The sequence below is a fragment of the Pogona vitticeps genome, chromosome 2 (assembly GCF_051106095.1).
Source record: "Pogona vitticeps strain Pit_001003342236 chromosome 2, PviZW2.1, whole genome shotgun sequence".
Taxonomy (NCBI): domain Eukaryota; kingdom Metazoa; phylum Chordata; class Lepidosauria; order Squamata; family Agamidae; genus Pogona; species Pogona vitticeps.
In genome coordinates, this window is record NC_135784.1 from 168,299,648 (window position 1) to 168,324,076 (window position 24,429).

A 24,429-nucleotide genomic window follows, 5' to 3' on the forward strand; every position below is an offset into this window, starting at 1 on the left:
TGAAAAGTAGTCATACGGAGGAGGGACAGGATCTGTTCTTGACCAGACCAGATGGGCGGGATATAAATCAAATAAATAAATAAATAAAATAAATAAATAATCCAAGAGTGCAGGACACCTAATAATGGGCTCAAATGACATGAAGGTCAGATTTAGACTGAATATCAGGAAAAAAAACCTTTTAACTGTTAAAGCAGTACAACAATCGAACCAATTTACCTTGGCAGGTGGCAAGCACTTCAACAATGGAGGCATTCAAGAGGAAAATGGACAACCAGATCTGTTAGATCTGCTTTGATTTGGATTCCTGCATTGAGCAGGAGGTTGGATTCAATAGCCAACCTCCTGCTCAATAAATAATAATACTTCTGTAGTCACAGCAGAAAGGTTTGGATGCCTAGAGACTGACCCAGAAGCCTCTCCAGTTCTTGTTTATGAAATCCAAACACATCCTCTCTCAACACTCCCAGTGGAAGCAAAGCTACAGGCAAAGGTCGGCTCCAATTTCAACTTATTTTGGGTCTCAAGACATTCATTGTGACCCCAGCCACAGTGCTATCATTACACATAAGACATACGACCATGGCAGTGACCCCAACCAAGGAAAAGGTCAAGATGTTACAATAATTTTCCTTCTGACAGGAATCCATGTTATAAATAACAGGAATGCTAAGGTATATTGGAGGGAAATCTGTTGATTCTGGGTGGAAGATCTTGATAGACCTGCTTGGAATTCATTTATTTCCCTCCCTCCCTCCCTAGAGGCCTCAAGAAAAAAATGGGCAAGGATCTGTGGAGAAACTTGCTCAGCTTTTCTTTCGCTTACCATTTGCTCATATTTATGTAACATTTCTCTTGAACACTATCTTTTTCTCATAAAATGGGTCTTCTAGATAAGATATTGTGCTAAACCTAGCCCAAGGTGTTGCAAAACCTCAGAAAATAACACCATTATGGCTCAAGTTTTTAAAATGGTTACCCTTTGCTTCCAGAGAAATGACTTTTCCCCCTTCTGAGGACATGAAGAGGCCATTGGCTGTTTGAAGGAGGGGTTATTCTCTTTATTTCAGAGGGGCTGTTCATGGTCCAAGCAGGGAGCCCAAAATATCTCCTGCTTGGACCACTGGCTGACTAGATCCATTTCACCACAGTTATGGACAGTACAGAGAGGTAAGAGTTCTTCAGTGATTAAAAGCAGTACAATCTACTAGTGATCTCATGAGAAGAGAAGACTCCTTGGAAAAGACCCTGATGTTGGGAAAGCGTGAAGGCAAGAGAAGAAGGGGACGACAGAGGACGAGATGGTTGGAGAGTGTCATCGAAGTGACCAACATGAATTTGACCCAACTCCAGGAGGCAGTGGAAGACAGGAGGGCCTGGCATGCTCTGGTCCATGGGGTTACGAAGAGTCTGACAGGACTAAATGACTAAACAACAACAAGAACAACAATCTACTAGTGAAGAAGCTAGTGGGTTCACTGTGCAGCATTATTCGTTACCTGTATTCCCAGGAGATCCTCGGGTCTTAATTGCAAGCAAACAGTATAGTTCTTGGGATTCCATCCCACATTCCACAACTGTTTCTAGTAAATAATGCTGTTCTGTTCTGTCTACTCTTAATCACAGATTGAATTTTCAGGGGATGAAAAAACTATCTATAGACCCATGTCTTAATATGTGATGAATATAAACAATGTCTTGAAACTGGTGAGATAACTGGCCTGGCTATGTTTAAAAAAACAATAACAAGATCCTCACCTGGATCTCCTGATGAAGCTACACCACACAGTCAAGATGTACACAGACCATTCTCTCTCTTACTGTCCAGGCACCTACGTTTTACAGTACCTCAGCCTTGAGCCATAGCCCTATCAGGAGTGAAATGAACAAGGGAGAGAAGGACCGTGTTTGTCGTATCCCCTCCTTCTTATCTCTCCATGTGTGTACCGCTAAATTTGGAAAGGATGGCTGCCTCTACCTGCGAGCATCTCTGCACAATTGGGAGCCTAGATTTTTCAGGATTGCTGATTCTGAGATGCATCAGGAATAGAGATCGCTCTCCTCGTCAGATTTACCTCTCTGCACATGGAGAGACAGGGCGGAGATGTATGGGGCTAGTCCTCTCCTTCCTTCCTGTGTCTCTTTTAACATCCTTGCAGAACACCTGAATAAGGCTTCAGTTTCATCAGACAGGTTTCATAATGGGGCAAGATCACTAGGGGAGGCAGGCATTCTGCACTTCATCCTGGCAAGCATCTTATGGTTAAGAATCCAGCCCAGCCATATTGATAGTTCATTCAAGAGTTGCGACCCTTCCCACAATATTCTTCAGAACTGCCACAAGTCCCTTTAAACAACCAACTGGCAGACCCGCCTACAAAATAAGTTCCCTTGAGAATAAATTACCCAACTGACTATTTCCTGTTCCAACATGTACATTTCCTTTTACAGTTTAAGCAGACGCATTTTACACCTCATGGTTGCTTTCTTTGTTTCTCCTCAAAGGACACCGCAAACAAAAGGGAAACAAATTAAGGATAATTGGAAACATCACAAGACAAATTAAAACAAAACTATGACATGCAGTACTAATAAGAACAAACAAAATTGCCTGAAATTCTGTAACAGGGAAGGTGGTTCCCTCAGGGACAATTTGTTAGATGCTAGTGGTTGGTGGGCTGAAGCTAACAGTAGTCAGAGGTCAGACTCAAAGCCGAGAATTCCAATTTTCTTCTCTCTCTTTTCAATCTCTCTCTTTCTGTCCCCTTTTCCTCTGTCTTGTCTCCTTCTCACCCCCTCTTGGTAAAGGGGTGGTATTGCTCTTACAGAGGCCCTCGCTTACTTGCACAGGGCTTTTGAAATTAGGCTGAGGGGAGCAGGTTGCTAACTCTTCTTTTATACGACTGGTTCCCAACCCTGAGTCCCCAGATGTTCTTAGACTGCAACTCCTAGAAATCCTGGCCAGGACAGCTAGTGGTGAAGGCTTTTGGGAATTTTAGTCCAAGAACATCTGGAGGCCCAAGGTTGAGGACCACTGCCCTAGAGGGTCCCATGGGCAGATACATGGCCACACACCCACAAAGAACACTGGCGCTACCTGAAATGGGGAGGTCAGCTCACAGGAGCTCTACGGCATAAAACCCAGGTGTCTGACTTACCAGCTGCAGCATCATAGACACACTTTCCCATGTTGCTTCCTTAATGTTGTCACCACCATCCACAAGCCCTTGGTAACCCTAGGGAGGGGGGAAATGCAGAAAAGCATTTTAAGCCCATCATTTAAAGTTCTTACTGCTCAAGATGCATATAATATAACATACGTAGACACTTTTATTGAAGTTGGTTTCTGCTGAGAATGCAGCTCTCAGGAGGTGGTGTGTGTGTGTGTGTGTGTGTGTGTGTGTGTGTGTATTTTTACACTGATGTGCTTTTCAACTGCTTTCAGTGGTTGAGGCACCTGGCTGTGGAGCTGAAGGCTGGGAGTTTGTTGCACAGTATGCCTTCTTGATAAGGACCGGACTCAATGATCCATAGGGTACTTTCCAGCTCTGCAGTTCTAAGTTTATTTTATATAGTCCCATGTTATTTACACATTCTGTTTTTTTGTTTTTGTTTTTGTTTTTGTTTTACTGCTCAAGAGTTTTTCACGAGCTTCCAAAGGAGGAAAGGAAAGAGGGGAAAAGAAACGAGGGCAAATGATCCCACCCAAACAATGAGGACAGGTATGTGTGTGCGTCTCAGTTCAGCAAAACAAGCCTGATCCGGAAAGGCCCCAGCTAGTAAGAAGAGAGCAACTGGACTGACGTACCTCATGAACAAAGTAGACTTTGGCACCAGTGTATATCCCCACTCGGACCACTGCCCGGACAGCAGCGTTCATGCCTGTACAAAGCCAAAGAAGAAGAGAGATACCATTGAGACCCACAGTCAAAACTGAAGATGGGTTTCCAGCAAAGAACAATGGACGGGATGCAATCAAAGAAATAATTAGCATTCTTTGCCTTGCTGTGTACTCTAAGGGAGCCATGGGCTGGGGCTGGGGCTGCCTATCAAGGTTCTGGTGATGCAGTCACACCTGCTTCCAGCCTCCAGCCTTCCATTTGTGACCCTCTAGATTTTTCTCACTGCTTTCTCCATGCTATTTTTCCCCCTTTAACATCAGAAAATATATGAAAAGACAAACAAAAGAGGTGAGGACAGAATTTCCAAGCTGGCATCTATCTATAGAACTGTATCTTAGCTTTCTGACAAATAAACAATGATTTGTAAATAGTAATGTTCAATTTTTAACCAGCCTATGAGACTGAAGTCTCGTTCAGAAGTGATACATGTTTCCCCCTTTCTCTGTTGTGTCTGCGCTTGGGGTTAGAGTGATCCTTTCCTACTGAATCACATTAAAAAAAATCTCAGTGGATGTGGATTTTAAGTGGCAGTTGAGCATATAAAGAAGGGATGTGAAAAGGAGAAAAAAATATATCAGGCAAAATCCAAAGAAACAAATGAAACAAAACAAAACAAAGAGGACAAACATGAGGCATCTTGTGTGTGTGTTTAGTCGTTTAGTCGTGTCCGACTCTTCGTGACCCCATGGACCAGAGCACGCCAGGCCCTCCTGTCTTCTACTGCCTCCCGGAGTTGTGTCAGGTTCATGTTGGTTGCTTCGCAGACACTGTCCAGCCATCTCATCCTCGGTCGTCCCCTTCTCCTCTTGCCATCACACCTTCCTAACATCAAGGTTTTTTCCAAGGACTCTTTTCTTCTCATGAGATGGCCAAAGTACTGGAGCCTCAGCTTCAGGATCTGTCCTTCCAGTGAGCACTCAGGGTTGATTTCCTTTAGAATTGATAGGTTTGTTCTCTTTGCAGTCCAGGGGATTCTCAAGAGCCTCCTCCAGCACCACAATTCAAAGGCATCAATTCTTCGGCGGTCTGCTTTCTTTATGGTCCAGCTCTCACTTCCATACATCACGACAGGAAAAACCATAGCTTTGACTATTCGGACTTTTGTTGGCAAGGTGATGTCTCTGCTTTTCAAGATGTTGTCAAGATTTGTCATCGCTTTCCTCCCAAGAAGAAGGCGTCTTTTAATTTCAGGGCTGCTGTCTCCATCTGCAGTGATCATGGAGCCCAGGAAGATAAAATTTGACACTGCCTCCATATCTTCCCCTTCTATTTCCCAGGAGGTGATGGGACCAGTGGCCATGATCTTAGTTTTTTTGATGTTGAGTTTCAGACCATTTTTTGCACTCTCCTCTTTCACTCTCATTACAAGGTTCTTTAATTCCTCCTCACTTTCTGCCATCAGAGTGGTATCATCTGCATATCGGAGGTTGTTGATATTTCTTCCGGCAATCTTAATTCCGGCTTGGGTTTCTTCCAGTCCAGCCTTCCGCATGATGTATTCTGCATATAAGTTAAATAAGCTGGGGGACAATATACAGCCTTGTCGTACTCCTTTCCCAATTTTGAACCACTCAGTTGTTCCATGACCAGTTCTAACTGTTGCTTCCTGTCCCACATATAGGTTTCTCAGGAGACAGATAAAGTGGTCAGGCACTCCCATTTCTTTAAGAACTTGCCATAGTTTGTTGTGGTCCACACAGTCAAAGGCTTTCGCATAGTCAATGAAGCAGAAGTAGACATTTTTCTGGAACTCTCTGGCTTTCTCCATAATCCAGCGCAAATTAGCAATTTGGTCTCGAGTTCCTCTGCCTCTTCGGAATCCAGCTTGTACTTCTGGGAGTTCTCGGTCCACATACTGCTGAAGCCTACCTTGCAGGATTTTGAGCATAACCTTGCTAGCGTGCGAAATGAGTGCAATTGTTCGGTAGTTGGAGCATTCTTTGGCACTGCCTTTCTTTGGGATTGGGATGTAGACTGATCTTTTCCAATCCTCTGGCCACTGTTGGGTTTTCCAAACTTGCTGGCATATTGAATGTAGCACCTTAACAGCATCATCTTTCAAGATTTTAAATAGTTCAACTGGGATGCCATCACCTCCACTGGCCTTGTTGTTAGCCAGGCTTTCTAAGGCCCACTTGACTTCACTCTCCAGGATGTCTGGCTCAAGGTCAGCAACTACATTGTCTGGGTTGTCCGGGATATCCAAATCTTTCTGATATAATTCCTCTGTGTATTCTTGCCACCTCTTCTTGACGTCTTCTGCTTCTGTTAGGTCCCTCCCATTTTTGTCTTTTATCATGTTCATCTTTGCACAAAATGTTCCTCTAATATCTCCAATTTTCCTGAACAGCTCTCTGGTCTTTCCTTTTCTGTTATCTTCCTCTATTTCTTTGCATTCTTCATTTAAGAAGGCCCTCTTGTCTCTCCTTGCTATTCTTTGGAAGTCTGCATTCAATTTTCTGTAACTTTCCCTATCTCCCTTGCATTTTGTTTCCCTTCTCCTCTCTGCTATTTCTAAGGCCTCGTTGGACAGCCACTTTGCTTTCTTGCATTTCCTTTTCTTTGGGATGGTTTTCGTTGCTGCCTCCTGGACAATGTTATGAGCCTCTATCCAAAGTTCTTCAGGCACTCTGTTCACCAAATCTAGTTCCTTAAATCTGTTCTTTACTTCCACTGTGTATTCATAAGGGATTTGGTTTAGATTATACCTGAGTGGCCCAGTGGTTTTTCCTACTCTCTTCAGTCTAAGCTTGAATTTTGCTATGAGAAGCTGATGATCAGAACCGCAGTCAGCTCCAGGTCTTGTTTTTGCTGACTGTATAGAGCTTCTCCATCTTTGGCTGCAGAGAATATAATCAATCTGATTTCGATATTGCCCATCTGGTGATTTCCATGTATAGAGTCGCCTCTTGTGTTGTTGGAAAAGAGTGTTTGTGATGACCAGCTTATTCTCTTGACATCATGAGGCATCTTAAAGACTAAATATTATATTTTAAGGTGAGCTTCTATGGATCATATTTTATTGAAAGCAAACAAACTCAGAAGTGGGCCTGAGGAAGTTCTGGCAGAGAGGAGGGACAAGCAGAAAGAGGTCAATGGTGGCAGTGGCTACGGATATTGTTTGGCAAAGGTGGGGCGGAGGTAGGTGTTCTCCACAGGAAATAATAGAACCGAACAGGGCCAAGAGTCCTGCCAGTCAATATATGGCGAAGTTCTCTTTATTTCCCAGAATACTGCAAATGTCAAGAGTGCAGATGGGTTAGTGAGATTTAGGTAAAGGTAAAGGTAAAGGTTCCCCTTGACAATTTTTGTCCAGTCGTGTTCGACTCTAGGGGGTGGTGCTCATCCCCGTTTCCAAGCCATAGAGCCAGCGTTTTGTCCGAAGACAACTTCCATGGTCACATGGCCAGTGCGACTTAGACACGGAACGCTGTTACCTTCCCACCGAGGTGGTCCCTATTTATCTACTTGCATTTGCATGCTTTCGAACTGCTAGGTTGGCGGGAGCTGAGACAAGCGACGGGCGCTCACTCCGTCGCGTGGATTCGATCTTATGACTGCTTGGTCTTCTGACCCTGCAGCACAGGCTTCTGCGGGACGGGCGCCACCACGTCCCTTCAGTGAGATTTACCTATGAACAAAAATATATTATGCTATATTACAAATGAAGAATATGTGCCTCCTCCTCAGGTACTGTTGGACTGGAACATCCAATGGGTACAATAGCTGGAATTAATGGGAATTGAAGTCCATCAACATCTGGAGGATCACATACCCATCAACCCTTGGTTGTAGGCCATTTTACTGGTGAGAGAAAATGGCTGGAGCCATCAGCATGAGATGTGCATCTATAAAAACTCCAAGAACAATAACTAGGTCTCATAAGTACATCCACAATGAGTGCTGTCTGCCACAATCAAAACAAAACAAAACAAAACCAGTAGAGGCTAGTAACCTTTTTGTGATAAAATAAAAAGATGGAAGTTGTGGAAAATACCAGAAGATTACTAATAGAAGACATATGCCTCTTATAAAAATCCCATTAATGAAGCAAAATGTATTGTAAAATAGGTGTCTTGTACAAGTATGTACAGTAAGTAAGCTCATATTATACTCCACACAAGAACTTCTGTGGACAATCATCGGTGTTAGCCTAAAGAGAGTTATAGTCCAATTCCTGTCACTGTAATTCATCCTCATCTTCATCCTATATTTTCTTCAAGATGGTATCTACGATTCTCCTCCCTAACTCAATATTTCACAAACATGTGATGTAGGTTAAGCAGAGGAATATTAGCAACTGGTCCTGTGAGTTTTGAGGAGGGCTGAACTTGAATCTCCTGGAAGAGTGAGGTTTTGGGACCATCCCAGAATCTCCAAGCAAGAATGACCATGGATTCTACAATTGGTACTCTGAAACAATAACAATGAATTTTCCAAGCTGTGCTTGTCTGTAACTGTTACCTCTACACCTAGCTGGCACTGCCCAGCCATTAACTGAAAAGGGTGGCTGTAAGTTAGAATCAGTAGCACACAGTTATTATTCTTTGCAGTGAGCCAGTCATGATCATCCAGCATAAAGTACCACTGAGGTCTACAATGCAAGGAGGAAATGGGACAACCACACATTCACCACAAGATCTTTTCAGAGAAAGAGCCAGATTACAGGTGCAACAACTAATAATGTATGCGTCTTGTGCTGTCCTGCGATTAGAAAGGAACAGATATCTGCTTCACGAGAACCATTTTGAAAACCCAAAGTAGGAAATGTTTACATTGACAGTATTCCTAGGACAGTCTTTCTGCATCATTTAGCTTTGAGGAATAAGCCCAGAAGAACTAGGCAGGATTTCTGGATTCTGTGGGGAAAAGGGCTTGAGAATAGCAACACAATTATGAATAGCAATCAAAATAAGAGTTCGCAAAAAAACAAACAACTTGGGGTTAAGCTATACAATACATGAGACTCAGATTATGCAGTTTCATACAGATGGGGAAATTTTTCCCTTCACCACCACTAGTACATCACTCCTCCCCACCCCCATGCAGTAAAAATGATTTGGAACCAAAAGTTAGCTCTCTCACCGCTTGGGCAGATGCTTCATTTGGAAAAAGGCATCTGACCTTTTATGAACAATCATTACTTCCATGATCTTTGACTTCAACCCCTCCACATGATAAGACCATCACACACCCCAAAGCCAAAGAGGTTAGGGGACAAGATTGGCGTAGCAAAGGGGTAAACAGGGTTGGGGAGGGGGAAGAAAAAAACAGCATCTCAACCTTCTTTCTAGAAACAGATTGAAAGAAGGCTAAGCACACAGCAAAAATCTTCATTGTCTCATGGAATTTGTAAATTTGTTATCTTCACTTTGGGGCCCTCTGTAATGCCTGCATCTGCTCTGAAAATTAAGGGTACTTTGCCTAAAGATGCCTCCAGAGCTATGGCTAGACATTATGGAACTATTCCATTTCCCACTTTGTAGCGGACGTTTCATGGGAAGATTAAGAATGGAAGAAGCATTGGCTAAACAAAGGAGGGTTACAAAGAATAATTATTGTTCCTTCTTAAAATTCTGCATTCGAAGTAAAGCAATAGGGCAGTAAAATCCTGGTCTTAGACTACCACCAAATATCACTTGCCACACCAGTAGGAAAAAGCTGGTGTCTGTAGTGGGGGGAAAGATCAAAAATATATAACGGCAGCTTAAGAATCAGAGAATCATGGAGTTGGAAGAGGCCTATAAGGCCACTGAGTCCAATCTGTGCTCGAAGCATGACTCCAAATCAAAACAGATCTGACAAAAGATTGTCCAATTTTCTCTTGAATGCCTCCAGTGTTGGAGTGCTCACCACCTCGCAAGGTCATTGGTTCCATTGCTTGAGATGTATCTGAAGCCCTGCATCTCGTAGGTCTGCTGCTCATGCCAACTTTGGAACATCCAAGACTTGCCTATTCCATGTCACTTTCTCTGAAGCCACTGGGCTGCCCAGACAAGTTTTTCTAGGGGAGGAACGAACACCGGCTCCATCATATGTGGCTTGGCGGTGAGCTACTACATCGCACTAACTCAGAGGAAGATTAAAGATTTTGAGCACTACTTTGAGATACTGGTCATTGTTACAGCCCAAACTTCATCCTTAATAAAGACTTGTGACATACATGTACAGGAGGGACAGCAGCCTTATTGTGATTCTTAAACTCACCCCTACCGCTTCTCAGATCCTGCATCATGAAAAAGCCAAATTAAATGGCTGCAGTCCTTTATTACTCTACATCGGTAGGCGCCTAGACTCAGAATTCTCTTGTGTATCTGATCCTACCCTCAGATGATTTGCACATTTTATTTTTGAAATGCTGACATTTAAAGTAAGTGCCTGTGGCACTCATGGGCAGGCCACTCTTCTTACTGGCTTCAAAACATACCATGCTCAGAAAGGGACTGCAATTCAACACCACCAAATGCCTAGAAAAATCCCCTCCAGTCATGTGATCAGACAAACCTAGGAACAGGGGCGTTGCTGCTGCTACTGCTGCTGCTGCTTGATCTACAGGAAGGGTGAACAGAAGGCAAAGCACACCCCACTTTCAAAACAGTCTGGAAAAAATACATTTATGGGTGACAGCTCCCAGGATCCTTTAGCAAGGACAGCCACTGGCATCCTGAGAGCTGTAGTAAAATATATATACGGTAATTTTTCCAAGCTCTGCAATCAAAGCCAGTCTTTGTAGAATTCTGAGATGCACAAAACTGACCTCTAGGGACTCTCATTAGGTAAAGGTAAAGGTTCCCCTTGACAATTTGTCCAGTCGTGTAAGACTCTAGGGCATAGTGCTCATCCCCGTTTCCAAGCCATAGAGCCAGCATTTTGTCCGAAGACAATCTTCTGTGATCACGTGGCCAGCGTGACTAGACACTGAATGCTGTTACCTTCCCACCGAGTTGGTACCTATTTATCTACTTGCATTTGCATACTTTCGAATTGCTAGGTTGGCAGGAGCTGGGACAAGCGATGGGAGCTCACTCCGTTGCGTGGATTCGATCTTATGACTACTGGTCTTCTGACCTTGCAGCACAGAGGCTTCTGCAGTTTAACCCGCAGTGCCACCACATCCTGCTGGGAGTCTCATTAGATTTCCTGATATTTAAAGGGAAAACGAGCAACATAGGGACATCAGGTACCCTCCCTCCAGACTTTCAAGAAATTATTAAAACAGCACAGTTTGAAGAGACTTTTAGGGAGATCCTCCTCCTCGGGTGGCTGTTTGGACCCATGGCTTAGTTTTGTCACAGATAAAACTTATTATGTATTCAGTTATCTGTTTGAATTCATGTGTCTTTTTATTTGAAGAGAGGGAGCGGTTTGTGTGGGCTTGCTTTTGAGGTTTAGTCCACTGGTTCTTAACCTTTGTTACTCAGCTGTTTTTGGACTGCAACTCCCAGAAGCCTTCAGTATCAGCTCTGCTGGCTGGGGTTTCTGGGAGTTGCAGTTCAAAAACACCGGAGTAACAAAGGTTAAGAACCACTGGTTTAGTCCATTGTTTGTGTTTTTCTGCCCAGAGTGATTTTCACTATGTGGGGGCAGTATAAAAATGCATTAAGTAAATGAATAAATTGTGATTTATCACTCAGTAGTGTTGCAGATAAGCAAATGGGAAGCCCACTCCCCAGGGGCAGTAAAAAGCCTATCACCCTAAAAGAACATCCCTTTAAGAGAACCAGTGTGGTATAGCAATCTGAGTCTTGGAAAGGGGCTTGGGAGATGATGTAGGCTCCAGCCTCTACTAAGCAACGAAACTCCCTGGGTGACGTTGGTCCCCTCTGTTAGCTAGACTTCTTCAGACCTTGGAAATAATGTGTCAGATTTAACAGTTGATGTTAAATTCATTGTGTGGGCATTGGCAGGAGGACGGGTCAATGGACACATCCAAATAACATTTTCAACACGGTGTTTTTAATGTTTTCATATTGGTTTCCAAACACTATTTCCAAAGGATTAGACACATTCTGCCCATTGGAAAAGGGGAAAACAACAACATGATGTCAACAAGGAAAATGTCATGCTTTGTTTCCAAATGCTGGGCCGACTTCACAGGGTTGTTGTCCAAGCAAGAGCCAAGGGAGCCACACACACACACACACATTGCCCTGAGCTCTCAGGAGGAAAGCCAGAATATGCCTGTCTTTAAGAAATAATGGGAGACAAGGTTCAGGAATCTTCTCTCCTGCTAAGGGGCTGGAGGATAATATGCTGTGGGTGAGGCAGAATGAAAAAGATGGTGGGACCAGCCATTTTCACTTTCCTTCTGCCAAACTTTTCTGTCCTTCCCACCTTACTGTTCCTTTCCTTGGTCTTTTTCTCACTGGTATAGGAGGCACAGATTGCTCTTGCTGCAAATCTGTGAACTGACTACCTCGAGATGGTTCTCCCAACCGCCACTCCCTGCTTCCATCATTCTGTCTATTTTCTCCCTCCTTCTTTCAGGTCAGAAGTGAGCCCTGGCAAAGAGCTCTCCCTTCCTTTCCTGATGTTTTCTCCTCTTTGGCACCACTCTCCTGTGCCCTATTTTCTGACCCTCTTTCTCACTCTCTTTGTGAACTCTGCCACATGGTGAAGGCCATAGGCTAGCTACACTTCATTTCGGCTAAATGGATGGCCCTGTCCCTTTCCCCCTGCCTCCATAGCCTCACTGTCTGGTCCTGCCTCCTCCTCCTCCTCTTCTTCCTTCTCCACTGCCATCATCTTCAGAGACAGCAGCCTAGCTTCCTGTCCGGGAGCTGAGCTTACTCTCTCTGCACATGTGGACATCAATCACATTCACACCCCATCTCCTCACTAAGGACATCAAAGGAGTACATGTGGTCTACCTCTCCATTATTACCTTCTGAACAACTCTATGGAGTAGCTCAGGCTGAGAGAGAATGACTGGCTTTCATTCATTCAATGTGCTCCACAGCACAGCGGGGACTTGAATATAGGTCTCCCTCCACTCCTACTTCACTATTCTTGCATTGGCAGAGTACTTACCGGATGAACCTTAGAGCAGTGGTTCCCAACATTGAGTCCCCACTGGTGTTCTTGGACTACAGTTCCCAGAAATCCTGCCTAGCAAAGCTTGTGGTGAAGGCTTCTGGAAGTTTTAGTCCACAAACATCTGGGGACCCAATGTTGGGAACCACTGCCTTAGAGGATGACCTAACTCTACGGTGCTATAACACATTATGCCGAGTTATATGAGCAGCCACTGTTCTGCATCTATCCACAATATCCTGCCTGTTACTAGACACTGTGCAGTTTTCAGAAGAAATCATCTAGAAATGTGAGCTCACAGTTGAAGCTTCTGCAGAAGCTCTAGCAGACTAGTTTTCCTCTCAAAATCTGCACTCCTGTGCACGTTTATGGGTTGAGTCTGTGAGCAGGGTGTGTAGCCCTCCAGACGGTTCTGCACTGCAACTTCCATCGACCCTAAGAATTGGCAATGCAGTCCAAAAACCTCTGGGAGGAGGCCATGCAATGCCTTAAGTACTACTTTTGCCAAAAATGGTTCAAGTAAAGATATTATTTTTGCAAAAAAAAAAAAAAAGGTTTTGTGTGCATGAAAAATCCCAAGGTACAATAGATAGCACTCTTATTGGACCATTCAAATGTTAAAAGTAGGTGAAGTTTTGAATCCAACAGGACCTGCCCTTTTCAAAAGCTCACCCTATTTTCATTATCTGAGTGGGCCAATAAAGTCATGCCTTACCTTGGTTTTGGGATTTATTCATTCATTTATTCATTTTTGGTGCTGAGATGACATAGCTTTAGTTCTTGGTGCATGTAAACATGTCACCAAACCTACTGGCACCTTAGTGTCCTCTGCTAATCAACTGACACAGATGCAGATAGAAAGAAACCAGAAACAGATTATATGAACTCCACATTTTGCAATAATAAATGAAAAATAATGGTTCAAGGCACTGATAGGGATAAGAGAGGTAAGCTATCTGCTTTCAAAACATATTTTGTCAAGTTATTGGGAATCGAGGGAAAACTGGGCTTGATAAGCCAATAAGCAGCTTTCAAAGCTGCAAGAGGAATCGGGGGAAGGGGATCTGGCGAGAAGACAGAGGAGGGCTGTGTTGAAAACCTACGTAGAAGCACCAGGGGGCAGGAAGAAGGGATGAATGCAAGAGATGTTAAGGCAGTAGGAAGAAAGACTATAGAAACTGCTATGCTGGATCTAAGCAAAAATTAATCTCATCCAGCCTTCCTCAAACCAGCACACTACTTGTGTGCTGGACTATAATTCCCATCATCTCCAGTTAGCTGAAAAGAGATATAGTCCACCATATCGGTAGGGCACCAAGGGAGATCAGTCAGGGCTAATCCAGCATTCTGTCTCTACCAACGGCCACTTCCACACTTCTTGGAAACTCACACAGCAGAGACTGATGGAGATGTGTTCTCTGTTACAAAAAGCTGGGGCTTACAAAAGACAACTGAAAGATGGGACTTATTCTACAAATGGACTGAGTCAACAGACATCACATGAAGAGCATATGTTAAAATGAGAACTTAAATCTGGAAGGCAGAAAATAGTAAAGAGAGCAATTTGGAATTTTGATATGGCAATACGTATAGAATGGATGTTAGTATGTCATTGTTTCTCCTCTTCCCTCTTAACCTCAATCCCTTTTTCCTTTCTGTTACCCATTGTTTAAAAAAAACAACCAAAAAGCTAGGGCTCTGGGATAAGACTCTTGGGGACCAGAATGTACTTCTGGGGAGAGGAGAGGCTGCTGTACAGCTAATCTGTCAGTTGATGTTTCCACCAGTTCAGTTTAAGCCATCTTAACGAGCTAAAGTAAATCTGAGGGCACCCAAAAACATCTGGACAATTGAAGTCCTTTCCAAAGTGATTCCCGTGGGGACTGTCATTTGCTAGCTTCGCAGGAGTTCAAGCGATACCTCCGAACAATGAACACTGATAGAACAGCAACCATGGAGCTTACCCTGGGCATCTCCTCCGGACGTCAAGACGGCAATGGCCTTGCCGACCCCCATCGTGTCCGCGTGCTCATGTCTCGCCGGTGTTTGGGACGACATTTTCTGGGCTGGAAAATCAAGAACAATGACAACTTCTTACACGAGCCTGATGGAGAAAAAGGCTCTTGGGCTCCCTGGTCTCCGTCCCGCACCACCTGCAGTTTCCGGAGTGCTCCTCGTAGCCTTCTGCTGTTGCCTTTCAAAGAGAACAACCCCACCTCTTCTCCCATAAATGACAAGGTGGAAATGTCACTCTGTAAGTGGATCTTTGGTGCAGCGTCAGCCACACCTAATCCTAAAGGGGCACAGGGCCAAGCAGTCACAAGTACCAATGAACAGGAGCGATTCCAGGTCAGGAGCTGTGTGGTTATCCTTTGACACCATTGCCAGTGTCTTCTGCCTAAGGCTCAATTGTCAAATAATGGTGCTGGAAGCATGCGCTTCTATGGTGCCTCCAGGTATCAAGAAAATAGAGGTTCAGCGTTCCAAACAGGAGTGGTCAAAGTGCAACTCTCCAGAGCTTACTGGACAACAACAGGCTATGAGGAATAATGAGCGTTGTAGTCCAGCAATCTCTGGGGCCCAACACTTTGCTCACCTATTTTAAAAGGCACCTCAGTCCACAATTCTGTGCCTAATTACTTGGGAGTAAGCCCCACCGCAGTCAGTGTGGCTGGCATCTGAGTAGTTATGCACAGAATCACATTGGTAAAGGTCCCAAGCTCCTGTTTTAAATTCAGCAAATCGATTTTTCCAAAATATCAGCTCTTAGATTAGAGTGTTTTGGTCTGCTGAATATTAGGACTTCAAAGAATCATAGAAAAGTGAAGTTGGAAGGAGCCTAACAATGTCATCAAGTCCAACCCCCTATGCAATGCAGGAATACAGTGGTGCCTCGCATAACAAGTGCACCGTTTAATGACAAATTCACATAGTGATCTAATTTTTTAGATTGCTAATGCGATCGCATTGTGATGTTCTGTATAGGCAAAACATCGCAATGCGATGATCGGTAAGTGTTTCGCTTACTGATCTTCGCATTGCGATGTTTTTTAAACAGCTGATCAGCGGTTCCAAAATGGCCGCCGGGTGCCCAAAATGGCCACCGCAAGTGTTTTTGTGCCCAGCCCTCGCTTACCGATGGCGCGAAAATGGCGGCGCTATGGAGGAACATCGCTGAACGGTGAGTTTTGGAGCCATAGGAACGCATTAAATGAAGCTTAATGCATTCCTATGGCTTTTTATGTTCTGTTTAGCGATGTTTTTGCATAGCGACGATTAATCTGGAACGGATTAACGTCACTATGCGGGGCACCACTGTACAATCAAAGCATATCTGCCAGGTGATTATCTAAGTTTTTCTTGAATACCTCTAGTGTTGGAGCACTCACCAGCTTCCGAGGTACAGTAACTGGTTCCACTGTCAGACTGCTCTAAAAGCTAAGGAGTTTCTCCTGATATTCAACTGAAATCTGGCTTCCTTTAAGCCCATTGTTGTGTGTCCTGCACTCTGGGATGACTGAAAACAGATCTTGCCCCTTCTCTGTATGACAGCCTTTCAAATATTTGAAAAGTACTATCATATCACCCCTCAGTCTCCCCCCCCCCAGGCTAAACATGGCCAAATCTTTCAGCCTTTCCTCATAAGGCTTGGTTTCCAGCTCCTTGATCATCCTTGCCACCCTCCTCTGACTTAAACTCCCAGAAGCCATAGCTAACCGCCAATGTTAAGGGATTGTGGGAACTGTAGTTTAAAGTGTTTGATGGGGAAAGGGTTTTTGCCACTGATAATAATGAGATCTGAATTCAGATCTGAACCTTGTTATTGAGGGCATTCAGGTGATCAAATAATCCTTAATCAGTGTTGGGAGGTCTAATCAATTAAACAGCTAATTTACTAAAGTTATTTTCAATCAGCTCGAAAAACAGTTCATATTCAACCAGCTGCCAGATTTGAGACAGCTAACATGACTTTTTAAAATACAAATACTAGAGAGTTCAGTGGCTTAGTTCTCTGGAGCCAGAGGTTGGGAGTTTGATTCCCCCACTCCTTGACAGGGGCTGGACTTGATGATCTGTAGGATCCCTTCCAGCTCTGCAGTTCAAAGGCTATTATAAATACACATTAAAGTTGCAATTGGCAAATTGTCCACTTAAGAGACCATTTGTGTGAAACAGAAGAAGCAATTGGCAGGGACTACAGGGATGGGGAAAACAATCGGCTTTCCAGATATTTTAGACTTCAGATCCCAGAAGTCTTTCTCAATGGAGGTGATACTAAGCCAGTGGTTCCCGACCTTGGGTTCCCCAGATGTTCTTGGACTACAAGTCCCAGATATCCTGGCCAGCACAGCTAGTGGCAAAGGCTTCCATAAAGATATTGGGAGAACCCCACGGTCAGGATGTAGAGACATTACAAATCTTCAAAGATCTTATCAAAAAAGTCAAACCCTTTTAGGAAAAGTTTTCTGGCAGATGGTGAACAGACATTTCAAAGTGCCTGTAAGGTTGGAATTGTGAAAAATTCCATTTGGTGCAGGAAAGAAAAGACAGTGATCTGTTAGCTGGCCTGAACCCCTTCCTATGCAAATACACACAGGGAAGAGCTCACCTCTGCTTAGAGAAGGATTAAGCAAGTCCTCTTAGATAAAAAGATCTTTTGAAGTGGAATAAACAAAGGGCCTCCTTCATGGATTGCTGCCTTGTCGTGGCGAAGGGGCTTGAGTAACTCAGAGAAGCTATGGGCTATGCCATGTAGGGACACCCATGATGGACAGGACATAGTGAAGAGTTCTGACTAAACACAATCCATCTGGAGTAGGAAATGGCAATGCCACTCCAGTATCTTTGCCAAGAATGCCCCATGGTCAGAAACAAAAGGCTAAAAGACATGACGCTGGAAGATGGGCCCCTCAGGTTCGAAAGGCGTCCAACATGCTACTGAGGAAGAGCAGAGGACAAGTACAAGTAGCTCCAGAGCTAATGAAGTGGTTGTGCCAAAGCCGAAAGGACGCTCAGCTGTGGACGTGCCTGGAAGTGAAAGGAAAGTCCAATGCTGCAAAGAAAAATACTGCATAGGAACCTGGAATGTAAGATCTATGAACGTTGGTAAGCTGGAAGTGGTCAAACAGGAGATGGCAAGAATAAACATCGACATCCTGGGCATCAGCGAACTAAAATGGACAGGAATGGGCGAATTCAGCTCAGATTATTATCATATCTACTACTGTGGGCAAGAATCTCGTAGAAGGAATGGAGTAGCCTTCATAGTCAACAAAAGAGTGGGAAAAGCTGTAATGGGATACAATCTCAAAAATGATAGAATGATGTCAATAAGAATCCAAGGCAGACCTTTCAACATCACAATAATCCAAGTTTATGCACCAACTACCACTGCTGAGGAGACTGAAATTGAACAATTTTATGAAGATTTACAACACCTTCTAGAACTGACACCAAAGAAAGATGTTCTTCTCATTCTAGGGGACTGGAATGCTAAAGTAGGGAGCCAAGAGATAAAAGGTACAGCAGGGAAGTTTGGCCTTGGAGTTCAGAATGAAGCAGGGCAAAGGCTAATAGAGTTTTGTCAAGAGAACAAGCTGGTCATCACAAACACTCTTTTCCAACAACACAAGAGGTGACTCTATACATGGAAATCACCAGATGGGCAATATCGAAATCAGATTGATTATATTCTCTGCAGCCAAAGATGGAGAAGCTCTATACAGTCAGCAAAAACAAGACCTGGAGCTGACTGTGGCTCTGATCATCAGCTTCTCATAGCAAAATTCAAGCTTAAACTGAAGAGAGTAGGAAAAACCACTGGGCTCCTCAGGTATAATCTAAACCAAATCCCTTATGAATACACAGTGGAAGTAAAGAACAGATTTAAGGAACTCAATTTGGTGGACAGAGTGCCTGAAGAACTTTGGATAGAGGCTCGTAACATTGTCCAGGAGGCAGCAACAAAAACCATCCCAAAGAAAAGGAAATGCAAGAAAGCAAAGTGGCTGTCCAACGAGGCTTTACAAATAGCAGAGAAGAGAAGGGAAATAAAATGCAAGGGAGATAGGGAAAGTTACAGAAAATGGAATACAGACTTCCAAAGAATAGCAAGGAGAGACAAGAGGTCCTTCTTAAATGAACAATGCAAAGAAATAGAGCAGGGGTCTCAAACTGTGCCCCTCCAGATGTTCCTAGCCTACAGCTCCCAGAAGCTTTCAGCACCACCTCTGCTGGCCAGGATTTCTGGGAGTTGAAGTCCAAGAACATCTGGAGGGCCACAGTTTGAGACCCCTGAAATAGAGGAAAATAACAGAAAAGGAAAAACCAGAGATCTGTTCAGGAAAATTGGAGATATTCGAGGAACATTTCGTGCAAAGATGAACATGATAAAGGACAAAAATGGGAGGGACCTAACAGAAGCAGAAGACATCAAGAAGAGGTGGCAAGAATACATAGAGGAATTATATCAGAAAGAGTTGGATATCCCGGACAACCCAGACAACGTAGTTGCTGACCTTGAGCCAGACATCCTGGAGAGTGAAGTCAAGTGGGCCTTAGAAAGCCTGGCTAACAATAAGGCCAGTGGAGGTGATGACATTCCAGTTGAACTATTTAAAATCTTAAAAGATGATGCTGTTAAGGTGCTACATTCAATATGACAGCAAGTTTGGAAAACTCAACAGTGACCAGAGGATTGGAAAAGATCAGTCTACATTCCAATCCCAAAGAAAGGCAGTGCCAAAGAATGCTCCAACTACCGCACAATTGCACTCATTTCACACGCTAGCAAGGTTATGCTCAAAATCCTACAAGGTAGGCTTTGGCAGTATGTGGACCGAGAACTCCCAGAAGTACAAGCTGGATTCCGAAGGGGCAGAGGAACTCGAGACCAAATTGCTAACATGCGCTGGATTATGGAGAAAGCCAGAGAGTTCCAGAAAAATATCTACTTCTGCTTCATTGACTATGCAAAAGCCTTTGACTGTGTGGACCACAGCAAACTATGGCAAGTCCTTAAAGAAATGGGAGTGCCTGACCACCTTGTGTATCTCCTGAGAAACCTATATGTGGGACAGGAAGCAACAGTGAGAACTGGATATGGAACAACTGACTGGTTCAAAATTGGGAAAGGAGTACGACAAGGCTGTATATTGTCCCCCGGCTTATTTAACTTATATGCAGAAGGCTGGACTGGAGGAATCCCAAGCCGGAATTAAGATTGCTGGAAGAAATATCAACAATCTCAGATATGCAGATGATACCACTCTGATGGCAGAAAGTGAGGAGGAATCAAGGAACCTTGTAATGAGGGTGAAAGAGGAGAATGCAAAAAATGGCCTGAAACTCAACATCAAAAAAACTAAGATCATGGCCACTGGTCCCATCACCTCCTGGCAAATAGAAGGGGAAGATATGGAGGCAGTGACAGATTTTACTTTCTTGGGCTCCATGATCACTGCAGATGGAGACAGCAGCCACGAAATTAAAAGACGCCTGCTTCTGGGGAGGAAAGCAATGACAAACCTTGACAGCATCTTAAAAAGCAGAGACATCACCTTGCCAACAAAAGTCCGAATAGTCAAAGCTATGGTTTTTCCTGTAGTGATGTATGGAAGTGAGAGCTGGACCATAAAGAAAGCTGACAGCTGAAGAACTGATGCCTTTGAACTGTGGTGCTGGAGGAGGCTCTTGAGAGTCCCCTGGACTGCAAGGAGAACAAACCTATCCATTCTAAAGGAAATCAACCCTGAGTGCTCACTGGAAGGACAGATCCTGAAGCTGAGGCTCCAGTACTTTGGCCATCTCATGAGAAGAGAAGACTCCCTGGAAAAGACCCTGATGTTGGGAAAGTGTGACAGCAAGAGGAGAAGGGGACGACAGAGGATGAGATGGCTGGACAGTGTCTGCGAAGCAACCAACATGAAATTGACAGAACTCTGGGAGGCAGTGGAAGATAGGAGGGCCTGGCGTGCTCTGGTCCATGGGGTCACGAAGAGTCGGACACGACTAAATGACTAGACGACGAAACAACGGGCACTGGGGTTTTAAGTAGAAGGCCCTGGAGCCCAACAGTGCCTTCTGTCTTCCAGGAGATCTGGAGAGATGTAACCTCAAGAGATATGGATTCTCAGGGAAGGAGAATCAACATAGTAAGTAAGTCGGCTGCTGAGGTTTATCCAAACCAAGGTTGCTAAGAAAACGTAGTTTAAGGTAACTGTATCAGATCACCTGTTGCTAGTTTGTACTTTGCATGGAAGATGGTGATAGCAGTCTATGTAACCTTACTGCTTAGCTCCTCTGATGTTTCACTTATTTTGCCGTCAATAAAGTTAACCCTTTTAGAAACAATCCATTTGTAGCATGGAGATTTCTGTCTCCACAGAACTACCTTGGTTTAAGATCTACAGCCAAGTGCCTCACTGTTCTCGGCCTTCGAGAATACATTGCCTCACTGTTCTTGGCCCAAGCTACCAGAAATAATTTGTCTTTTTTGTTTTTGAGAGAATTATTTCGTCCTTTGGTTTTTGAGGGGGTGGTGGCAGCTCTACTGAAAGAATTTAGAGAAAATGGAGCCTTGGGACTGGAATTTGAAAGGGGGGCTGCTGGGTTCCCTCTCTCTAGCTGTGACAGCCTGTACCTCAGACACCCCAAATCTTTTAGAGCTTCTGAGAGTTTTAGTCTAAAGAACATCTGGAGACCCAATGGTTGGGAACCACTGAACGAAGGGATTGTGGGAGTAACACCAGGAGAAACAAATTTACCTGTCTCTGCTCTAAGACAGCACATCATGGCATCATTTGGGGGGGATGCTTCCCCTCTGACACAAAGATTATTTATATCACAGGCAAGTTTAATCAAGCAATAGTCCTTAAATTCTGCAGCTAATCAACTCTTCAATCAACTGATAGCCTCTTTTAAATTAATCACCGGCCTTTCAGTCACAATTAAATAAATATGCATACTGTACTACTAAAATATCTATGTAGCCCTTTTTTTGAGGTGGCATTAAATAAAGTGTTAGACTGATCAGACAAAAATTGTCATTAGAAGGGAAGTGACATTCATTATCAGTATTTTAATAATTCTCCAGTCATACTCACTTAGCAAAAAATCATCTTAAGAAATGGACAAGTGTGACTTAATCCCCAAAACTCATAAACACAATCTATCCTCATTGATTTTCACCAACTAAAACTTAAGTTCAGGGGTGGAGAACCTTTGGTCTTCCAGATGTTGTGGGTCAAGCCTCGGAAATCTTCACCTGGCATGGCCAATGGCAAAGGTCCGTGAGAGTTGTAGCCTATAACATGTGGAAAGCTAGATGTTCCTCACTTTTGCAGTGAGTGCCTTCTTGAGGAAAGCAAGCGGTCCTAGCCATGTTGCACCACTTAGGCCTATGAAAGCACCACAGCAAACTCTCAAACACTCAAATTTTGGATTAAACTTGCATTTGTAAACACTGCCAAATGAGAGAGCCCAAACTTCCTGGCCAGTATCCTACTAGGGCAGTGAACATTTTTGAGCCCGAGTGCCCAAACTGCAAGACAAAATCAACTTATTTATTTCAAAGTGCCAATACTGTAATTAAAACCCAAATGCTGAGGTTTTAGTTTAGAAAAAACAACTGCTCCTGCACTGCAAGGGTTAAATGCTTGTCTCCCCCCCCCCCCAATGGGCAGTATTAACAAATAAATACTTACCGGTCCTCCAATCCCCCATTGGGCTAGACCGGTAATGGCCGCCATTGCACCCCTCCGCTGGACCACTGCACCAGCAGAGGGGAGTGCTGAAATCCGGACTTGGAGGATGGGTAAGTATTTCTCTATGGCAACTTATGGCTCATGTGCCCACAGAGAAGGCTCTGTGTGCCAGCTGTGGCACTCATGCCATAGGTTCGCCATCACTGTACTAGGGTAACCTTAACCAAAGAGTAGATCCATGGAATCAATTAGTGAATGATAATTCAACACATATGCAAATCCCAGGTCTCCTCAACTTGGGTTAGCAACAGGAAACCGGCCAGTGTATTCTGCCTTCAGAGGCAAGTACACAAGAGTTTCTATTCTCATGTGCCTTGAAAGAGCTTGGATTGACAGGCTCCACCAGTCTCAAGATTTCCATTCATGCAATGGGACTGCTCCAGTCCTCCAGAGCAGCCTGGGCATGGGGAGGGGGGGTAGGGTTTACAGGGAACTGCTGTAGGGTGGTGGAATCCATACCACTAGTGGATGGATAACACAGGATACAACTCAGTAGCTTTTTCCAAAACAGACTGGGAGAGACTAAAGTCCTAAAGTTATAAACCCCACCCCCCAATCAGTGCCCATCTAGAGCAAACTCCTTTATATAGCAATGGCAGTGAAAAAGAATTTATACCGTGTAAAGTCATTCAAAACATACGGTAGGTCACAATGGACAGGCAATTTATTTAAAATATTTTCATGCCATCTTTCATATTATACCAAGGTGTTAATTTTTTTTAAAAATCAGTATAATCTATGATAAAAACTACTATTATAATGTGTTAAACGTGTTGTGAACCACCCAGAGAGTGTTGACGCTAATGGGGCAATATGCAAGTTGAAATAATAACTATATAGAAGACAGGGGAAAAAAATAAAATAGACATAGTTTCAAATGCTCTGGCAAACAAAGGGGTTTTGACTCAGCATCATGTAAAGGATTCATCTGACCTGAACCACTGAGAAACCTGTTCAGAATAAGAGATTTGGGGATCCAAGGAAAACCGCTTGTCAGCTGAAAATGAGGTGGAACCTAAAGGAGCCCCCAAGCAACCCGAAGAGTCTCGTCTCCAGCATGCAGAGCTTGCCCTGCCTTGCAAGTGTTCCCCTAATCCCAGAATCTCTTTTGCCCCTCACCACGTCAGTCAAGGCAGCAACCAGACCCACAGGAAGCACGAACTCCCGTTATCCATGGCTGTTTAGCTGCGGCAAAGCTTCCTTGACAGGAGTCTACTTGAGTGGAGACGTCTCCTCAGGAAGAGAAATTCCATCTGAAACCCAATAGGCAGTTGAGAATCAGGAACAAGAGTAGCAAGTATCAGTTCCCTCTGGATCTTTGTTGAGTCTTTTGCTAGGTTAACAAGATTCTTCTAATCCATCTGCTTCGGCTCCTTCAGCAAGCTGTTGCATCTTCACAGAGAGCTTCTTCTACCTTTAAGTACCAGTTTCTCTCTTGTTGTCACATAATACTACTCAGAAGAACCATCCATGATGAACTTAAATCCCAAACAGGGTAATATAGGGGAATGATGCTTCTTAGGTTATCTAGGTTGCAGAAAAGGGCATGAACTGCCAATTCAGTGGTTCATGCTGGTTTGTTTATTGGCTGAACAGGTGTTTGGTACTTCAGAGTCCCACCTTCTCCACTGGCCAGCACCTGGAGAAAGCAGGGCTTTGATGCACCAAACATCTGTTCAGCCACTAAACCAGGGGTCTCAAACATGTGGCCCGGGGGCCATTTGCAGCCC

The 24,429-nt window shown here is 43.9% G+C and overlaps 1 protein-coding gene across 3 annotated transcripts in view; it reads right to left on the bottom strand.

The window, feature by feature from the left end:
• Positions 1-24,429, bottom strand: part of PFKM (phosphofructokinase, muscle) — a 72,337-nt gene that overhangs the window by 27,135 nt on the left and 20,773 nt on the right. For all 3 annotated transcript variants that reach the window (XM_072991155.2, XM_072991157.2, XM_072991156.2), the window contains exons 2-4: positions 14,900-15,001; positions 3,809-3,882; positions 3,159-3,236 (exon numbers count right to left, since the gene is read on the bottom strand). In XM_072991155.2, the coding sequence (XP_072847256.1) occupies positions 3,159-3,236; positions 3,809-3,882; positions 14,900-15,001 (254 nt within the window). The remainder of the gene's footprint in view (positions 1-3,158; positions 3,237-3,808; positions 3,883-14,899; positions 15,002-24,429) is intronic.